The sequence below is a fragment of the Epinephelus lanceolatus genome, chromosome 1 (genome assembly GCF_041903045.1).
Source record: "Epinephelus lanceolatus isolate andai-2023 chromosome 1, ASM4190304v1, whole genome shotgun sequence".
NCBI classification, from domain to species: domain Eukaryota; kingdom Metazoa; phylum Chordata; class Actinopteri; order Perciformes; family Serranidae; genus Epinephelus; species Epinephelus lanceolatus.
Genome location: NC_135734.1, coordinates 43,991,489 through 44,011,648, shown reverse-complemented (window position 1 = coordinate 44,011,648; position 20,160 = coordinate 43,991,489). Strand labels below are relative to the sequence as shown.

The 20,160-nt window shown below is 39.5% G+C and overlaps 1 protein-coding gene across 1 annotated transcript; it reads left to right on the top strand.

The window, feature by feature from the left end:
• The first annotated feature begins 217 nt into the window (after window positions 1-217).
• dennd6a (DENN/MADD domain containing 6A) lies at window positions 218-15,363 on the top strand. Its single transcript, XM_033626911.2, has 19 exons — window positions 218-603; window positions 2,847-2,885; window positions 3,138-3,180; window positions 6,220-6,332; window positions 6,472-6,552; window positions 6,735-6,840; window positions 7,515-7,594; window positions 8,020-8,079; window positions 8,196-8,251; window positions 9,671-9,793; window positions 10,160-10,255; window positions 10,662-10,756; window positions 10,851-10,916; window positions 11,109-11,173; window positions 13,015-13,104; window positions 13,287-13,450; window positions 13,854-13,956; window positions 14,277-14,351; window positions 15,110-15,363. The coding sequence occupies exons 1-19, from the start codon at window positions 373-375 to the stop codon at window positions 15,239-15,241; spliced, it is 1,818 nt and encodes a 605-aa protein (XP_033482802.1). The 5' UTR covers window positions 218-372; the 3' UTR covers window positions 15,242-15,363.
• The last annotated feature ends 4,797 nt before the right edge of the window (window positions 15,364-20,160 follow it).

The window sequence follows — 20,160 nt, the reverse complement described above, 5'->3', positions numbered from 1 at the left end:
GGTGTTAAAATGTTTTTGAATATCCATCACAGAAAGAGCAGTTTGTGTTGATGTCTCATAAATAAAGTATTTCTGATTTTTTTTTTAATATCTGTATGTAGTGATTGGATTTACACAGTTGTCTTTCAAACTTGAACGCATCTCAGTGCCAGGGACGGTCTTACGTGATGACGTTGCACGTTTGATCACCAGGACGTATACGTACGCTCTTGCTGCTATGCTAGCTGCTAGCTGAGTGGCTACTTTCTGCAGCTCTGTTTGCCTACTGCTGTTTTCACCTGAGGGGAAACATACTCGAAATACCGGCCAACTTGTCGGGAGGACCGTTAACATTATCCGGAGCGTCTGAGTGTCCGTGTCGGGGCCGTCGCCATGGCTCTGCAAGGCCCGGAGGAGCTGGGGGAGCAGGTCGAAGAGCCGGAGGATCTGGACGACCAGGACGCTAGTAGCATCTCTCCGGCCGAGGAAATAACTCTGCCTCCCGGGCCCGGAGGCGACGAGGAGCCGGAGGAGGCTCTCCTGCTGCCCTGGGACCGCTTCTCCGCCTGGCTGCACTGCATCTGTGTGGTCGGCTTCGACCTGGAGCTGGGACAGGCGGTGGAGGTGAGGCTTAACGATCCGCCGGGGACAGCTGGGTCATGTAAACTCCTCCACACTGAAGCTAAAAATGCCTAAGTTAGCGGTTACTGGAGGCTCCGACTATTTCCTGAAGCGGAGCACACAGCTCTCTCCATGAAGCTGTTTGATACTTCTCTTGTTTAGTTATTCTTCAGTCTAACCGTGCTGACATGTGAACACACAAATGTAGAGATTGTGGAAGAACATTTTTACTGTGGGATAAAGATCTCATTACCTGCTGAAACAGTTTATTGTAGCCAAGGTGAATTGTGTGATTCTTCCCAGGAGTTAGTCTGTTCCAACAGCATCAGCTCAGCTACTGCATGGTTTATTTGCTGAAACTCTTCCTCCTACAGACACAAACATTCAACTTTTTTAGGCCTTAAACTTGAGGGTTGAGTAAGGCATCTCTGATATAGAGGTTTGGTCCCCACAGATGTTTGGGCTGCAGTAGTAATACAATACATTGCATGTGCTAACAGTGTTATAAACAGTGATATGGGTTCAGTCTTTCTGTTTCACTTTCTCTCAGGATCTAAACAACACAAAGGCAGTGGAACATGCTTTTATTTTGTATAAGATTATTTGTTTTTCTGATATACTGAGTACATATAGTACTTTTGGGAATGCAGCAGTCTGTGCAAAGAATGTGCAGGCAGACAATTTTAGCTAAAAATTTGGGATGGGAATCACTTGATTCCCCATGATATTAAGGTGATAATTAAGTCGCGATACAATATTATTGCGATAAAATAAATTGCGTTTTATTGCCTTTTTTCAGCTGTAAGTTGTGTCCTCAAAGGAAAAGTTTGTCAACGCCTGTATTATCTAATAAGATTAAGTTTTCAGTCTGTTCATCTCACTTCAGTCATTTCCATTGCAGCAAAATGTATCCAGTGGACTGATAAAGCAGTCGATTTTATTATTTTAATAGGCTACCAAAAGTTAAATTTGTATTTAATATGCCAGCAAAGTGGGAAACAATGCCCATTACAAGCTTCCAAAGGCTATGTGGACTTTGTCTTGGGTCAAAAGAAAACATTCTGTTGCTGCTGTTACAGAGGTTAGTCCCAGCGCCTCCACCGGCCACCAACCCACTGTGACCCCCACGCTGGGGTTTGAGCTGGCTGAATTCGAGTTGCTACAGCAGAATGAAGCTGACTGAAGCTCCTCAGAGCTACCTCTTGCTTTTCTGCGGAGTAGCCGCCTAGCAATGAGGATTGAGGCGGAGAGACTGCAGGGAACTAATTCTTACCTCATATGTGGTCTGATAAGCACAGAGAAAGAGAGAGCCGGGCAGTGAAGGCCTGAGTAAATCAGTGTACTGTGCACAACTCTAAAAGAAGATTTTACCCATTTTAAATATAAAAAAAGAGAGAAATAAATATGTAGAGGTGAGCGTTGATATTGTGGTGGGCTGCCATAATGAAATTCAAATATGGGGAACAGTAGACAGTGGCAGGGATATAAAATCTGTTGTAGGGTTGTCTTTGTTTTCCAGTTGGCTGTGAGACAGATCACTACAGCTCATGTCAGGACAGTGAAAATAGTTTGCAATCTTGAAGAAGTTATAAAGTATAATTAATGCATGGCACACAGTGTATGAGGTTTGGGTTTTTACAACATCATTTCTTAGTTTCTGCCATGATGTCTGTACTGAGAATACAGAGCTAACCTCCTCTTATAGCTAGCTGGTGGTGTGGACGTTGTGCTGCAGAGCCTTAAGCACTTCTCCCGAGAAACCCTATCTGTGGGAATAAAAGAAGTACCATTCTACCTATTACAAGTCAGTGTACCATCAAAATGATGTTGAAGCTGGTATTTTACGGTCAAAAAGTTGCATAATGTTGCTTTAATGCTAAAATTTACAGTGTGTTAATTACTCACAATTAACTTTTATCATAAATTAAATCCCTTTTAAAGTTGTTGTATTGAAAAATACAGGTCAGTTCAGGAGACAGCTTTAACAAAATACCTTATCATGAAATGTAAAATTGTTTAAAATTGTAATATGGTAACTACCAACTCGCAAAATAGCAGATGGCAGTTACAGAAAGTATTTACCCAGTGACATTAGGGAGACAAATTAATGTTGGTAAGGATGTCCAAGTTTGAAAAACCTGTGATGAAAAAGTGCTGGTGCTTTGTTTCACAGAAACCAAACACAGATTTTAGATGTGAGTTGATGAGTTCGTGCTGTGTGTTAACTGTGTTCATCTGTCTTTCAGGTTATCTATCCTCATCATTCCAAACTGTCAGAGAAAGAGGTGAGTCAGAGCGACTCTGTGTGATCTGGAATAAGTTAATTTTTAATATATTCAGTCATTACATGCTAATGAACGATGTGCACTAAATCATAGAAGAGAATAGAAGTTTGGTAGATTGTTAATCGTGATGATAAACATTGACCTCCTACTGTTTGCTCTCTGTCTTGTCTCATTTGTGTCTTGTGTCTGAATCACTGAATCAACCTGATGACACAATAAAGAGGACTAAAACAAAAATCTTTTCTCTTTCAGAAAACGAGCATCTGCTACCTTTCCTTTCCTGACTCCAACTCAGGTGAGTTCCTGTTTGTTTTCTGTCCCTCTGAACACAGCAACAATCAGACCGCTGTGGAGACTTTGACTCACTTTATCTTGATGTGTCAGATTAGGGGTTAAAAGTTATGCTCGAAACAAGCTGTACGTTCAGAACAGCCACACTCGAAGGTGGACTGAAAAACCAGCCGCCATAGAGACGCAATGCAGTAATCATTAAATATGGTTATAATGATGTACGTTTCCTCTCCACGAAGAGGCTCATAGTGTTGGATCGGATGTGCACATCGAAATACAAGATGAAATATTGCAAGTATCACAATATGAATTTTTCATATTATATTAAAAATTATACTGCTATTATCGTGAATGAGATGATAAGACACACCCTCGTGGAACGTTTAATATTTATAATATTAATTGTTCGTCCGTGCAGCTGCAGTCAGGGTCCATTTTGAAAATCGTCATTGTCATGAGTGCAACACTAGACTGGAGATAAAGTGGGTTAGGGATTGGTTTACACACGTGCGTACACAAACGTCTCTGTGGATTTGCGTGTGTGGGTCGAGTGTGTGTCTGTGTGCATCTGCAGGTGTGTGCTCTTTTGTTGTGAGTCAGCAGGCGGCAGAGCTGACAAACCTCCTGCCCTCAGGATGACGACAGGATTAGGACAAATGCTTACAGGGCTTCTATATATAAACTGTAGGTGTGTGTGTCAGACTACACTGCATCTCACCCTCTCTTTCTCTGTCTCCCATAATTCAGTCTCACTTCTCAATCAGAGGTGGCATCGTGTCTTCAGTCCACTTTGACTCTTGTTACTGAGTATGTTTAGATCCACATCAGATGGAGAGAGAAGGAGCTGTAGCAGCTGTGTTAGAGGTCGGAGTAGGAACACACTAACTAAAGATTCTCAGTGTGTTTTTTACAGTTTTGATCAGGTCTTTAAATTAGACTCAAACCAGCAGACATGAGACATCTTTAACTCACCTGAGCCTCAGCAATCACAGCATTTAATGAGTCACTTTAAGGTCTGAATTCTAACATGACCAATAAGTGCTTCATAGCTACGCCTGCCACAATGACAGCTTTTGTTGGACGGTATATTGTCCCAGAAATAACTGCAATGAACATTATTATTACTATTATTATAAGTCCATTTTATTCCACTGATATCATGATAATATAATAACTTTAATTATCTTATCTTGAAATCAAAAATCTCCTGTCCAAGAGTGTCCTGGCTGAGGCAGTCAGCAATATAAGTTACAGACAGACAACGTAGAACAAAAATACATAATAAAAATGTACAGCTCTAAAACAAGCAATATAAAACACAAAATAGGATTACTACAAGAAAAAGAAAAAAATATGTTCATGTATACCAGAAGCGAACCATAAAAATGCAAAAATGGGGCAACTACACACGCTTACAAAGACCAGCTAAGATACACCGTGACATTGGCGTATAGAAGATTGTGTACAAAAATCCTGCAACAGTGCTTTGAAACAGCCTAGAGGAACCAATGAGAGCAACTTTAAGTCCTTCTAAATATCCTGAAGAGTTTTTATGTTCTCCCTGTGTCAGCGTGGATTTTCTCCGGGTGCTCTGGCTTCCTCCCACAGTCCAAAGACATGTAGGTTAACTGGTGACTCTAAATTGTCTGTATGTGTGAATGTGAGTGTGAATGGTTGTCTGTCTCTATGTGTCAGTCCTGTGATAGTCTGGTGACCTGTCCAGGGTGAACCCTGCCTCTCACCCATTGTCAGCTGGGATAGGAGCCAGCACCCTGTGACCCCTAACAGAATAAGCGGTTACGGAAAATGAATGAATGAATGTATGCTTCAAATGTACAAATACTTAAAGCTGCACAAATGTATATTGTGTATATTGACAATGGATAAAATGACTTGCTTGTAGTGCTGAACCCACAGACAGTTCTCTTTTGCTCTACACACTACCTGCTCAGCACCAAACAGCAGACAGACACATTTAAAAACTAACCAGTGAATAGTAAGAGAGGTGTAGCAGCTGAAGAGGCAGATATTTTTCTCAGGAGTTGGTGGACACAAACACAGACACCAATAGGAGCTGAGTGTCTGTCTGCAGGATGTGGAAATAGGCCAGGTTAGCCACAGTGACATAATAAATTAAATTAGATTATTAAATGAGACAATGGGAGTTAAATTTTCCAGTCCTTCTTGGCCACTTCATCAACAAATCAGACACCTTTTACTTCATGAAAATAAGGCCACAGTTCTTCCACACTTAAGATTTTTCCCTCTGAGATGATAAAGTAAATTCTTGCCTGCTAACGAGCTCCTTGGTGTTGCAGACGGTGTTGGCAGGGTCACAGTTTCAGATGCAGACAGAGTCTCACACACTCTAAATTAAGAGGAATATGTCTTTAAGTAAGAAAGCTTAAAGAGCAAATAGAAATGCACAAAGAGCATTAGAGCCTCAGAGCTCCTGTTGGCCTGTTTCATGCTGGGTGGTCTCAAACACAACCCTACTGCATGATGTCATGGAGTCTTGGCCGAGCTCTTGGAAGTGTGTGTCTGTGTGGCTGTGTGTGACCTATGAAGTGGAATGCTTTTAAGTCTGGCAGAGTGTGAGCTGAAGTGTGTGTGTGTGTTTGTGTTTGGAATATTTTAAACTCTTATTTTCTCTCTCAGTCTCTTCTGGCGTGTCTGCTGGAGGATGTGCGGAGGTCATGTAGAGGTTAAAGGCCGGCCTCTGACTCATTGGGCACTTCCTATTTCCTCTTTTTTTTTTTGCTTCCTCTTCCTGTTTGTCCAAAAATCTGGAGGAAGCCAGGAAGACCCTGACAAGAGCCGACTGGTGCACACAAGACACATAAGTCTTGAATAATCCTGAACCAAAAATAGATTATAAGTCTGACTTCAGCAAATGGAAGTCAATTAAATATATCAAATATATGCAGGCTCGAATAAATAAAGAAATATATAAAGAGTATAACACAGTATGAATGATGTAACTACCCTAAACCAGACAATGTGTTCCCATGGTAACCACCACATCACTCTGCTGTGTCTCCAGGTTGCCTTGGCGACACCCAGTTCTGCTTCCGCTTTCGTCAGGGTTCCAACAGGAAGTCGTCGCTTGGCTGCTTCCTGGAAACCACCGACCGGGACGCACCGCCCTGCCTGAAGGTCGGGACACACACACACACACACACACACACACACACACACATACATATTCAGCACTTCAGAAACATGCTGTAATGTTTACATCTGAATCGTTAAATGAAATAAAACTTGATTCTGATTTTCTGTGTGTGTGTTGCAGAGGGAACAGGGCCATTACTATGGTTACGTGTACTTCCGTCAGGTGCGAGATAAATCCCTGAAGAGAGGATACTTCCAGAAGGTCAGTGTCAGACTGCAGTTCAGCTTTACACACCAAAGACTCGCCCATCAATATTAATTAAGACATTAGTTGCCAACATGTAGAGTAGGAATATAATTTGTAAAACTTACATTTTGATTTTGATAATAATAACGATAAATCTTCTGTGTGTGTGTGTGTGTGTGTGTGTGTCTCTGTATCAGTCTCTGGTCCTGATCAGTAAGCTGCCCTATGTGACCTTCTTCCACTCCCTGTTGAAGATCATGGCTCCAGAATACTTTGAGAAACAGGAGCCCTGTCTTGAGGCTGGTCAGTCTGATTATTGTCTGTGTTAATGTTTATATACACTATCTGTCCTTTTCTATCTCCTTGTAAAATACTTTGTAGCAACAGTTTTAAGAACTAACACATAAACTTCCTACTCAACAGCTCTTTTAAATGGACTGAACTAAAACTGAACCTGTGTTGTCCCCATTAAATAAACATAACTTTATGAAAGTAGGACTTACTGCGGGTCAGCAGTGTTGTGATGTAACAAAGTAATAATACTTTGTGACAGTACTGTCACAAAGTATTATTACTTTGTGACAGTACTCAAGTATTTTTGGCAGTATCTGTACTTTACTTTAGGTTTCATATTTCTCTCAACTTTCATTTTCACTATGCTACATTTATTTTTAAGGTGGTGTACATGTTACAAAGAAGTAAATTTCATAATTCTCAAAACTCTGACCACTGGCATTTTTGTTAACAGCATTTACTCGTACTTTTACTTTCAGTGATTCTAATAGGTACCTTTAACTTCTGCCTCAGTTATTTTCTGGTAAGATATCTGTTCTTGTACTCAAGTGTGGTGTCCACCACTGCAGACTGCAATGGATAAACTTTATTCACTGAATCTCTCAGTGAAGCTGTGTGGTGACATTTTAACCTGTTGTGGATTCTGATTCAAATCTTTGTTTTATTGTGTATTTGATTGACAGCTTGTAATGACATAGACCGCTGGCCGACGCCCCATCCTGGACGTATCCTCACGCTACCCATTATGGGCGTGGTCATCAAGGTACACACACATGCACACAAATGCAATGGGTGGAGTACCGTAGGTGTTTGAATGTGACTTGTCACAGCAGGTAAAGCACAGGTAGTGCGGCAGGGCCCGGGAAATACCCAGTATTAATGTAATTAGTTACACCTGTGTTTGACAAGTCAACACGTCCGTCATGAGAAGAGCTCATTGTGTTTCTTTTTAAAGACACATCACAGACTTTCTCCAGCTTTAGTTCTGCATGTGTGAAGTGTGTTGTTATCAATGAGATCAAGAAAAATATGGAACACAACACAACAGTCCCACCCACATTATAGCACAGTGTACTGTGTAATCGAACAGAAACCTTTATGATGTGTACACTATCATTTGATGTTTAATTGAAGCAGTGTAAATAAGCGTTGTAACTGAGACTGTATTTAATCTGTGTGCTGCTGCAGGTCCGCATCCCAACCAGTTATGACAAACCAGGAACCTCACAACTGGTCCAGTCCGCCCAGGTGATCACACACAAAATCTCCGACACACACATGAAAATAATAATATTGATTACATAAAACATTTTCAAAGTGAAGGAGTGATTTTTCAGCTGAAAGAAAGTGTGTTTGTGTTTCAGAGTGACAGTCAGGTGTCCATCGTGCTCCCAACCATCCATGAAGTCGACCTCTTCAGGTGAGTCGAGCTGCAGCACACGTTTGTGTAACATTCTGTCGCCACCTGCTGTTCAGTGGTGGTACTGCAGCAGTTTTCCTCTAACTACTGCTTTACCTGCTGACACCTGGTGAACAAAACCACCATCTCCCAAAAACGTTACCTACCAGAAACAGTTTCTATGGGACAAAAAAACACTTATCTTTCCAAGAACATCTTCACTGTAATATTTAGTTTAAGTCTGTAAAACCTGTTCACTTACTTGTATAGTAAGTGCCCTCTTCACAGAACTCGCCCACAGGGTCAGTGTGACTAGCATGAATAGTCATGGTAATTATTTGCTTACTCTGTATTCAGGTTAAAAAAAAAAAGAAAGAACACAAACCAGGTTCAGCTGCATTTGTCCCCTTATCACAGGGGCATTTGGATGCAGTCTTAAGACAGAAATTAATAAAACAAACAAAAACCAGGGCAAAATAAAGCAAACTGACAGAGCTGTTTGACCTTGTTAGGAGTGTTTAGAAACAAAACGAACAGCACCAGCTCTGTTCAAAACAATTTGTCAAGTAAAGACGAATCAGGAGACTCTTCACGGAGACATCCTCATCAGTCTGTAGTGTCTACAGATGTTCCCCAGTTCAAAAAAGATGTTCAGTGAAGCACAGAAAATGCACCTCAAACAAATATTTCTTCTGTCAGTATAATTTGTGATGGTATAACAATGCTGTAATCCATCACTTTTGTCTTAAAAGACCAAATCAGTTTTAGTTCTACAGATGTTGAATTCTCAACATTACAACATTCTCCGAAGAATAAACTACCACTATACTTATCGCAATTATTAAAAAAGAAAAGGGTTTATGGTTTATGATGTAATGTTTGTGAAGGCTAATAATATTTGTGGCACTCACTTGGGTGATGTCTCACTGTACAACCGGGTGTTGTGCAGTCGGATGTAATTCATGCTGTCACATATAATTCTATATGCTTAGTTTATAGGCTCTGTCTCAATCTGTGAGATAACTTCTGTCATCTCTTGTTTTTGTTATAATCAATTTTGATGATGTTGTAAATTATCTATGATGTGATAATTTAATGTCTTGCCTTGTTTTTGCGTTTTGTGTGGACCCTAGGAAGAGTAGTCGGTACTGTGGTATCACCTGATAGGGATCCTCAATAAATGAATAAATCATTGATACTTTCAGGCAGTCATTTGTTTCAGGCGATTTCATCATTGTGTGAAATTCAACCCTAGAAGACTTGAACTATATTTGCACAAACAGAATATGCAAACACTCCAGCAGTGTCACCGTAATGCTTTGTAAGCTCTACTGATGAAGGAAACTATATGCACTTTAAACCTTTTAATAACAATAATGATAATATTAATAATGATAATGAGTTTCACTACACACTCTAAATCTCCCTTTCTCTCTCCAGGTGTTTCTACCCGGTCTTCTTCCACATCCAGATGTTGTGGGAGTTGGTGCTGCTGGGGGAGGCACTTGTCGTCATGGCGCCGTCGCCAGCAGAGTCATCAGATACTGTGCTGGCATTGGTCAGGTGAGTTGAATCAGGTTAGGGGCAGAAGTATAGAATAATGTGGAGAAATTGTTTTTCATAGCTCGACATTTTGTAGTAAATTTGAAGTTAATTTTGATGAAATTCAAACTGCAGTCGGAATTTATGTCTTTCACTTCTGGAAAAGACGTAAAGTCTCCAGACATAAGTCTTCATGTCTTTGTGCACTTCACATTTTGAATTCACTTATAAAGGTCTTGACTGTGGTTTCTCAGTGATCTATTTGGTAGGACTTTTTTTCCATTTGAATGATGACATTAGTTGCGTTTAGTGAACTGCAGTGCTGCTTTCTGCTGATGCGAAGTAACTTTAAGATTTCTCTGTCTTTGTGTTTCTCTCCGTCTGCAGCTGTATCTCTCCTTTACGTTACTGCAGTGACTTCCGGCCGTACTTCACCATCCACGACAGCGAGTTTAAGGAGTACACCACCAGGACGCAGGCTCCGTGAGTAAAGACGAAGCAGCAAAGCAGATACCATGTTTAGCAAATCACTGAATTCCTGTCTGCTGAATGTCCAGGCGTGCTCAGCTGCTGCGGCGCTTATCTGCTCTGAGTTTTGTCTGCTCAGTGTCTCATTGTTTATACTGATTGATTTGAGTGTTGAAATGTTTCAACAGTCATAAAATAGACTTTAACTTCCAGTAAGATAAACACTGTGTAAAGATCTCCTCACTCTCTTTAGTCATGACTGATCTCCACCTCCTGAGAGGTTTGAGGTGGTCGGAATTCAGCATCTTGCTCGCACGTTTGAATCTGGCTCCTCGTTCCTGTAGTTAAAGAGGGCCTTCCTGTTGTTAGTGTTTGACCAAGGTAACTATTGTAGTGTTTTCACTTCTGTCTCTTTCTACAGGCCGTCAGTAATTCTGGGAGTGACCAATCCCTTCTTTGCTAAAACCCTGCAGCACTGGCCACACATCATCCGCATTGGAGACATGAAGCAAGCAGGTAGATGATACTGCTGCTGGTTAAGAAGTTTACAGGTAACACATATGACAAACCCTGAACTGTGTGCCTGATCTCTGCTCATTCAATCTGTCAGGGGAGATGGCCAAGCAGATGAAAGTCAAGAAACTGAAAAACCTCAAAACTCTGGACTCTAAACCTGGTAAATGCTCCATGCTCTACATGTTTATGTTTCTTTTTTTAATGTGAAGCCCTCCTCAGAGCTGTGCTGCTCACTCACAGTCTCAGCTGAGACATCATCTTCTCCACCAGTAGGAATTGTTCAGTTGATGTGTGTGTGTGTGTGTGTGTGTGTGTGTGTGTGTGTGTGTGTGTGTGTGTGTTTGTGTTGCAGGTGTGTACACTGCATATAAGCCGTATCTCAACAAAGATGAGGAAATTATCAAACAGCTTCAGAAGGTAAAATAAGGCCTCTCCTTAACATGCTGCACATGTCTCTAACTGTTGTATTGATTGACTGATTTATTTACTTGTTGAAAAATTTTTACTCAGCATTTTTTGGGGTGACACCGTTCAAAGTTTGGTCCTTCAGAGCTGAGGGGAGTTTTAAACAAAATAATACTCGTTACAGTTTTAATTATTTCTGAGCTCTGTCTTCTTTTAGTAAAAAAAAAAAGGCTAAAACACAGCTACAAACAATGCTTTATTTTGAACCTAACATCACTGGTTGGCTGTTACACTATGTGGAAATGTTAATCTACAAATGTGAGAGCAGCTGAAAGGAAGAGTTCACACCAAAACACATTTTTCCTCTTACCTGTAGTTTGTCAATCTAGACAGTGTAGGTGTGAGTTGCCAAATCTTGGAGATATCGGCTGTAGAGATGCCTGCCTTCTCTCCAGCTTGTGTGCCAAAAGATACATTTTAAAAACTCAACAGAATTCCTGACCTGGTTACTCATGATAATCCACGGACCTTGTTGTGAGCAGTTTCATGTAGGAACTAGTTTCTTTCTACTGAACTACACCCACCAACCGAATCACCGCACAGAAGGAAGTGTGCATCTACTGCTAGCTCACCTAGCACCACTGAGCTAGCTCACGTTACAGCTCAGCCGAGGAGGACAGCATTAATGTTTACATCTTGTGCTGTCATGAGCACAAGCCTCTGATCCATGAGTCAATGCACACTTCCTTCTGTGCAGTAATACAGTTGGCAGGTGTAGTTTGATAGAGGGAAAATAGTTCCTACATGTTGATATCTGCAAGACACACCAAAACAACCTAGACTGATAAACAGCACCACAGGTAAGAGGACAAATATATGTTTTTCAGTTAGGGAGAACTGTCCCTTTAATCTTACTCTATAATGACGAAAACTCTGTCTGTGTGTCTGTTCCATGTTTTTCTCTTCACTGACTTGGTCAATCCATGTGAAATTTGGCACAGTGGGAGAGGGTCATGGGAGGATGTGAATGAAGCAATATTACATCAGTTGGCCAAAGGGGGGCGCTATAGCAACTGATTGAAATTGCAAACTTTGAATGGGCATATCTCATGCCCCGTATGTCGTAGAGACATGAAACTTTGCACAGAGATGCCTCTCCTCATGAGGAACAAATTTGCCTCAAGAACCCATAACTTCCAGGTATATAGATTTTCCACCATTTTGAGTTTTTTGAAAAACATTTAAAATCGATCTCTTCCTAGGAAGTTTGACCGATCTGCATGAAACTCGGTGAACATAATCTAGGGACCAATATCTAAAGTTCCCTCTTGGCAAAAGTTGGAAAACTTACTAAAACTGAGCTTCTATAAGGCAATGAATATTGTGGAGGGCGTGGCTCATCACATAAAGGTGTATAACATCTCAAGGGTTTCACCCATCACCACGCAACTTTGTAGGCATATGACCACACATAATCTGAGGGGACCCCTCCATTATTGACCCCATCAAACAAAATGGGGGTGCTAGAGAGCTAATTTTTTATCTAGGCCTAACGGCCATATCGATTTTTACTAAACTTGGTAGATATGTAGAACAGGACGCCTCAAGGTGACTGGAGAAATTTAACTCTAATTGGCAACTGGGTGGCGCTATAACAACAGAAAAATGCTTAAAAATGGCTAAAATGCGACCAATCGCTGTGGCTCCCCCTGTGGCTGAATTTTTTTTTTTTTTTTAATTTTTTTTTTTTTGTGTCTAATTTTTGGTATGACTAAGTCATGGTATGGTATGTTGTACTCAATGGGTATGGACTAGTGTTAGATATCTATGAGATTTTTTTCTTTTTTTCTCAGGGTGTTCAACAGAAGAGACCCTCTGCGGCCCAAAACGCAATTCTTCGACGGTACTTCTTAGAACTGACACAGAGCTTCATCATTCCACTGGTAACAACCAATGATTTTTATTTTGTCTCGAACGTGTGTTTAACTGTTATTGTTTCAGGGTGACATAGTGCTGTTTAGTTTTTGTCTATCTGTATGTCACCTTACAGAGATGGTTGTGTTGTTAATGTGCCATCTCGTGGACTGATTAAGTAAAATGACTTAACGCTTTGTGTGTGTTACAGGAACGGTACGTGGCCAGCCTTATGCCTCTTCAGAAGTCCATCAGTCCCTGGAAGAGTCCTCCTCAACTGCGACCGTTCATTCAGCAGGACTTCATGAAGACGCTGGAGAAAGCTGGACCTCAGCTCACGTCCAGACTGAAAGGAGACTGGATAGGACTCTACAGGTACACACACACACACAAAATCCAGCTGGAAGTTGCAGGTCCCTTAAACTACTACTTTGTGTGTAACCTAACCTAAACACAATATTTATATACCATGACTTTTGAGATGGTGGTTGAGGAAACTGCAGAATGATACAGCCTTATATTAGAGACAGGCCTGTTTATAAGTACATTTGATCATAATTTAATAAATCGCACCACTGTTCAAAAATAGGCTCATGTCCTCCCTTTACTGGTTGGATTTAAAAATGAAACGTCAACAGGGAGTGTTGAGTTTAACTGATACTGTACCAGAGTATCACAGAACAACAGAGTCAAGGTGACTGGAGTTCAATCATTGAAATGCACATGATCCTGAGCATCATGTGGACTCATTACTGTGTGGTTTTCTCTGCATCTGAAGGCATTTTCTCAAGTCTCCCAACTTTGACGGCTGGTTCCGCAACAGGAGGAAAGAGATGACACAGAAACTGGAGGCTCTGCACCTCGAGGCGCTGTGTGAGGAGGTGAGGAAGGAAGGGAGGAAGGGAGTGTAAAGGTTAGGTACAGTCAGAGTGATTCTGTTAACCATTCGCACAACTTAAGTTTCTGACAAGTTGTTGAGAGTCACCTGACTAAATCTGCCACACAAATTGTACTATACCACAGTGTTAATATATCAGACCACCGCCTGTAGATTTTGTGTGAACCAAGCAAAAAAAAAACTTTGATTCAGCTCCATCAAACAGATCCAACTGACCGATTGACTGAATGTCTGTCCAGCTTGAGTCAGATTCTTCTCTCATACTTTATCTGTCTGTCTTTATGTGTCTGTCTGTTTTTGTAGGACCTGCAGCTCAGAGTCCAGAAACACTCGGAGGTGGAGACGGTTGATCTGGTTCTGAAGCTGAAAGATAAACTGGTCAGTACAAACTCATCAAAAGCTCATAAACATTAATACTACAGGTACTACTGCGTATACTGCTGGTACTGCTACTGGTGCTGCCAATATTACTACTATTGCTCCCACTGGTATTACAATTGTTATGACCTCGCCTACTGCCAATTGTTCCTCTGCCAACTACGTATAGCTGCTAGTAGAACTGGAGCTGGCAGCAGTAGTACTACGATAGCTACCAGTAGTGACTTGACTGGTACTATTACCACTACTGCAGTCCCATAAGTCAGAATCATGCATAGCATTTTTATGCCTCTGCGCTGGTGATAGCTGTGGCCAGGGGCATTATGTTTTCGGGTTGTCTGTCCGTCAGTCTCCTTCTCATAACCGCAATATCTCAAGAACCCCTTGAGGACATTTCTTCAAATTTAGCACAAACGTCTACTCAGACTCAACAAGGAACTGATGAGATTTTGTTGGTCAAATATCAAGATCAGTGTGACCTAAAAAAACATGTTTTTGGCCATAACTCAAGAATTCTTGCGCTAATTATGACAACATTTCACATTTCTCATAGGATAAAATGATGAAGCAATGACATTTTTTATCCAAAAGGTCAAAGTCAACTTTGCTGTGATGTCAGAAACATCCCTTAGCTCTGCTGCTTCTATGAGCTTTAGCATTTAAACATCCCTTCATATAAATGTGCCACTGGGGATTTAAAATAACAACTAATGATTTGTACTCATGATTTGTATTGATTGATTTTCTCTTTGTGGCAGAGTCAGGCAGAGAAGGAGCAGCTGCCGGTGCGTCCGGGGACTCTGGCCAAACTGAGGGCCCACATTGAGGCCGTCATCCTCTCCTTACCAGAGGACCTGCAGGGCATCCTCCACAAGCCCTCCACACCTTGACCTTTAACCCCTTGGCCTGCAACCCTAACCCCAGTTTAAGCTTGTTTTAAAGTTTGGGGGGTAGTCGGTCTCCTCCCGTTTGGCTCCAAGGTGGAGGGACCCCTGATAACTCAGACTGGGCCCCAGTGTGAGGACCTCTACTGGTCAACCATTGAAAGCACACAGCACATCTTTGGTTCCCAAAATATTCATCCAACCAGTTGTATTTACCTTTTTGTTTTTCCCAAATTGCTGCTGTGGCAGCTCACGGTGGGTTTCAGACCAAACATGTCGCCCACGTCTCGCTGATTAAGCGGTGTTAAAACAACCTGCTGGACGAGGCCGGAGCTGCCTGACATAAACTCATCTGCGGAGTTTCCAAGAGGTGAAACAGCCTTTAAAAATTCTGAGGAGGAATTTGGTTTTCCATCGTAGAGACATTATGAAATGAAGAAAGGGGTGCTGAATTCATCGCAGCTTTGCTTTTGCAGCATGCAGCTCAGTACCAGAGCTTCATCTGAGCCTTTGGTGACCTGTGGGCTGAAGGATTTGCCATCACCCTGAAAGGTAAGAGCAGGAAGATGAACCCAGCTGACCTTTGACCCTCAGCATTTTTACCTCTTGATGTTTTTAATTTCTACTTTTCTAACTTTGACGATGAGCTGCTGCAGTCCAGCGGAACTGACCTTGGAGTTTTTCATCCATTTTTTAAAAGATGTTTTTAAAAGAAGTGCACTTCATCACTAACTGGACCAGTGTGCCCTTCACACACACACACACACTTTTATGCAAACAAACTGAGCCGAGCAGAGCCAAGCAGTGCTTTACGATTAAAATTTACTACAATATTGTCCATTGAAACACATACGGAGCATTAAACACCAGCGACCCTGCAATAACTGTCAATGCAGTAAAACGACTCTTGTCTCGTCTGCTCAGGAGCCAATCACATCCCTGTATCCGTGTCACATGATCTGTGGGTAGCCGATCGTAACAGTCTGAGGGAAATATTCAAAATTGTCCTGAAATGTTCAGAAATCTTGGTGTGGGTTGTCATTATATTTGTATTTTCCTCAAGACTGAATCCAAAACTTGTGTAAAAACGTGTGTTGAATTAACCTGACTAATTCTGAGCTTCTCTAAAGGGTCAAAGAAAGTCTTTGACAAGCCGGATTGTGAAACTATGGAGACTCATCTCGGCCAAAAAAAAAGAAAAAAAGAAGCAGATGGAAAGTTAGAGATGTTCCAAATTTTACCTTATATACTAAAAACTTACCTTGTATACTATAAACTTTTGAGGCATTAAAGAACTATTATGAGATTAAAATTCTGACTTCCTGTTAAAACTATGACAAGTTTTTTTTTTGTAACTAAGTCAAAATAAATAATTATGTAAATATTAAGATTTTGACTCACAATCTTAAAGCTTGGACTTTGTATTTAGTCATTTTGACTTAGATTTGATGTTTTTATTTTTGTCCTTTCTAATATTTCATCTCTGGTCTTTTTTTTTTCTATTTTCCTGGTGGAGATGGAGTTTTATAGTGAAACAGTTTGAAACCTCATTGATGAACTTGAGCTCAACGCAATAACGCTTTCTTCCCTCTATAAAGTTATCACGGGGCAGCAGTGACACGAGAAATACATTTAGGAAAATATTATTTCAGCTTCACATTTTCAGTGACTAAATCTGGCGAGTCCACAGTTGTCTTCTTGAATTTATTGTGGTCTCAAGTCATTTGATAATATTTAAAAAGTACTTTACAATTTTTTTTGTGCATCAGTTTGTGAGAGCAGGTTTTTATTTCAAATTGAAAAATGAAATTGATTTTATGATGTAAATTTTTCAGTGGCTCCTGCTTTATAAACTTCATACACAGATAATCTGCACTCAGACTTCACAGGCTGCTCTTCACACTCAGCTGATATCTATATTTGGGACAGAGAAACAGTAAAATTGAATGATAAAAAAAAAATCAACGGTTGTAACTTTAAAACCACACATTTTGAGTGTCAGCGATGGAAAACCTGGGGACAAGACATAAAATGACAAATCAGTTGTGTGCTGGTATTTATTTGCCTGAATGTAAAAAAAAAAAGGCTGTAATTCTGACGCCTGACTTAAAGTTTTTTAGCAAATTCAAATAAGCCTTAAAGTCTATCTGAAGCAAACATAAAGTTTCAATCTAGTTTCCCAATATAGTCATACATTCATGTGATCGCATTTCAGCATTGCACTGTAACCACAATAAAAAAAAGTTAAGAGCTGATTTTCAGTTGTAATGAGACATTTAATCAGAACGTTCCTGACAGCAGTTTAACACTGACATCCATCTCAAAAAAATCTAGGCAATAATTGTAAACCCAAATATGAGGTTAAGTATGGAAGCCGCATTTCTGCCAGGGTGGAAATAAAAAGTTAAGAATGATAAAAATAATATCCATGTTAAATCAACATTATTATATTTGACTTACTAGTATAATTTTTATTTGGTAAATATAAAATTTGGCTTATTTTAAGATTTTTACCTAAAAGGTCACAATATCAGGTTAGTATCTTATAATTTGATGTATTATTACAATTTTTACATAATAAATATTATTCTGACGTCAACAATTTTGACTTAGTATCTGTTTGGTCTCTTGTGATTTTTTTATTTTAAAGTAAATATTGCAATTTTGACTTGGTGCATCCCATTAAAATTTTAATTTACCTTGAAAGACCTTTAACGTCATAATTTAAAATTTTGCCATATTGACCACATCATAATTTTGATTTAGAAATGAAAAATGATTTACCAAGTCCCAATGGTGATTCGGTTTGTCAGAATTTCGATTGATAGTTTTTTATTTCTGTCATTCTAAACCTTTTTATTTACTTGGCAGAAATGTGCTTCCGTAGATGAGTGAACAGTTTGATGGCGAAGACAAATTCCAGCTCTCACATTAGTCCTGCCTGAACACATCTGCATTGAAATAGAAGAAATGACAAGAAAGTACAAACTGTCAGAGCTAAAACCTGATACTGTCGCAGAAAAGTCCTGCAACAATCTAAACTCACCCTAGAAACACATTTTTAACCAGTATGCTTTTACAAGAGGATCTCTAGATGATTGTTTGCTACAACATTTAGTAAACTATGATAGCTTGTGTGCATTGCACAAACACTACAGCAAGCTTTGTTTCAATTGAGCGTTTTGATTTGAGATGAAATGATGCTGGTGCCTTACAGGAGTGATGGCAGAACCAAAGACTCGATGAGTTGCGCTCAATCTGAATGAATGACGACTTGTTCCTGTAAAGATAATAGGAGTGGGGCGTCTTTAGCTACAGCTCAACATTTGCTCTGACACTAAACTAAATTTACTCTGATGAAAAGCCGCTTCTGACAAACATTGAACTCTGACAACCATCCTGCTCAGGATCCTCTGTTTCCTTCAAACAAAAGAATTTGGCTGAAGTCTGTTTGAAGTGTTTTCTGACGAACAAGTGAACGACGCAAACTTAAAATCAACAAAGTCAAAGAGAAAATGTAAGAAACTTAACAAAGTCTCTTCTAATAAAGGGATAATTAGCACCACTGGGTCTAGTAAAGCATAATTTCTTTGCACTACTAATTGTGTTTGATTTACATTAATCCACTTTAGACTTTTTTTTTTTTTTTTTAAACCTTTTTGGATTTAATTTTTCTCCCCTTCAAGCCGCCATTGGTGTCTCAGACAACTTTGACCTGTGGTTTCAAAATCATATCCTTTAAAAGAGAATAACACTAATTAAACATGGACATTGAGAGAAGAATAATCTGACTGTCTTATTAAAATTGTTTTTAAAAAATATGTTCTTGCAACTTAGTAAAATTTAAATTTTGAAGTGAAAGGGCCAAAACATGCACCAAAAAAAATAAAAATTTGAAATTTAAATCATTCAACCCAACGCTTCATATTTATTTTAATTCATGAACATTCCTGGACACCTAACAATGTGCAAAAATAACAAAAACCATCTATTATGACAGCAATAACAGATCATTTTAATAATTATAACTGTAATTTGTATTTTCAGAGTGTAAATGACTGACTTAATTAGCATTTTCTAAAAGTGTAGTTCATGGTGACACAAAACTGCACATACAGTTAATTGATGATTGCATTTCAATATATCACTTGTTTGGAAATGTTAAAAATGGGCCACTTGTCAAATGTATGGATTGTGGTTGTGTTTTTTTGTTTTGTTTTGTTTTTCTTAAAGCCAACATGTAACACATGTATAAATGTTTTGTCAAGTAGATTATTGTAAAGAAATATAACAAAGTGTGCTGGTTGGAAAAAAACTGTAACATTTGGTTGTTGGGCAACCATGTAGGTTTTATATTTGTACAAAAAAAATATTTTAACAATTTTTATTTTTTTTTTATGGAGGGCTATTCTCATATTCCACTCTGTAGAGAATTAAGAGTTTTGTACATATTGGTGTAAAGTGAAATGGTGGCCCAGATATGATGATGTACAATAATTATTTTGCTATTACAACAGATGTCTTACTAAATACAGAGATATAAATACGAATTGCTCCATAAAATGTTCAGTTACCTTTATTAGAATAATTATAATGTTGTTGAGAAACATTGACATTTTGAATTTGTAGTTTATTTGCCAAGAGACACCATAGGAATAATTCTGAGAGCCTCTCACTAATGTCACCATTTCTCAATCACTGGTTTTAATGAAAACCTTTTTGCCAAGGTCCACCTATTTATTGATATTTATTTATGTATGCCTTCTCATAAAATTTGATTATAATGTAATTAAGAGACTCTGTTGCTAGAAAACATGGATAATGAAGGAAAACCCCAGATTACATTCAAATTATTTTTAAAAAATGTATAAAAACAGAGTTGTTTATGGCAGATAATCTACAGCAAAGCTTTCTACCCCTATCGC

Bases quoted from the DNA above. Each gene is read 5' to 3' on its own strand.
- dennd6a (XM_033626911.2), top strand. From the start codon at position 373: ATGGCTCTGCAAGGCCCGGAGGAGCTGGGGGAGCAGGTCGAAGAGCCG. The intron at 2,886-3,137 runs GTGAGTCAGAGC...TTTCTCTTTCAG, and splicing joins CCAAACTGTCAGAGAAAGAG to AAAACGAGCATCTGCTACCT. The intron at 13,451-13,853 runs GTACACACACAC...CTGCATCTGAAG, and splicing joins GACTGGATAGGACTCTACAG to GCATTTTCTCAAGTCTCCCA.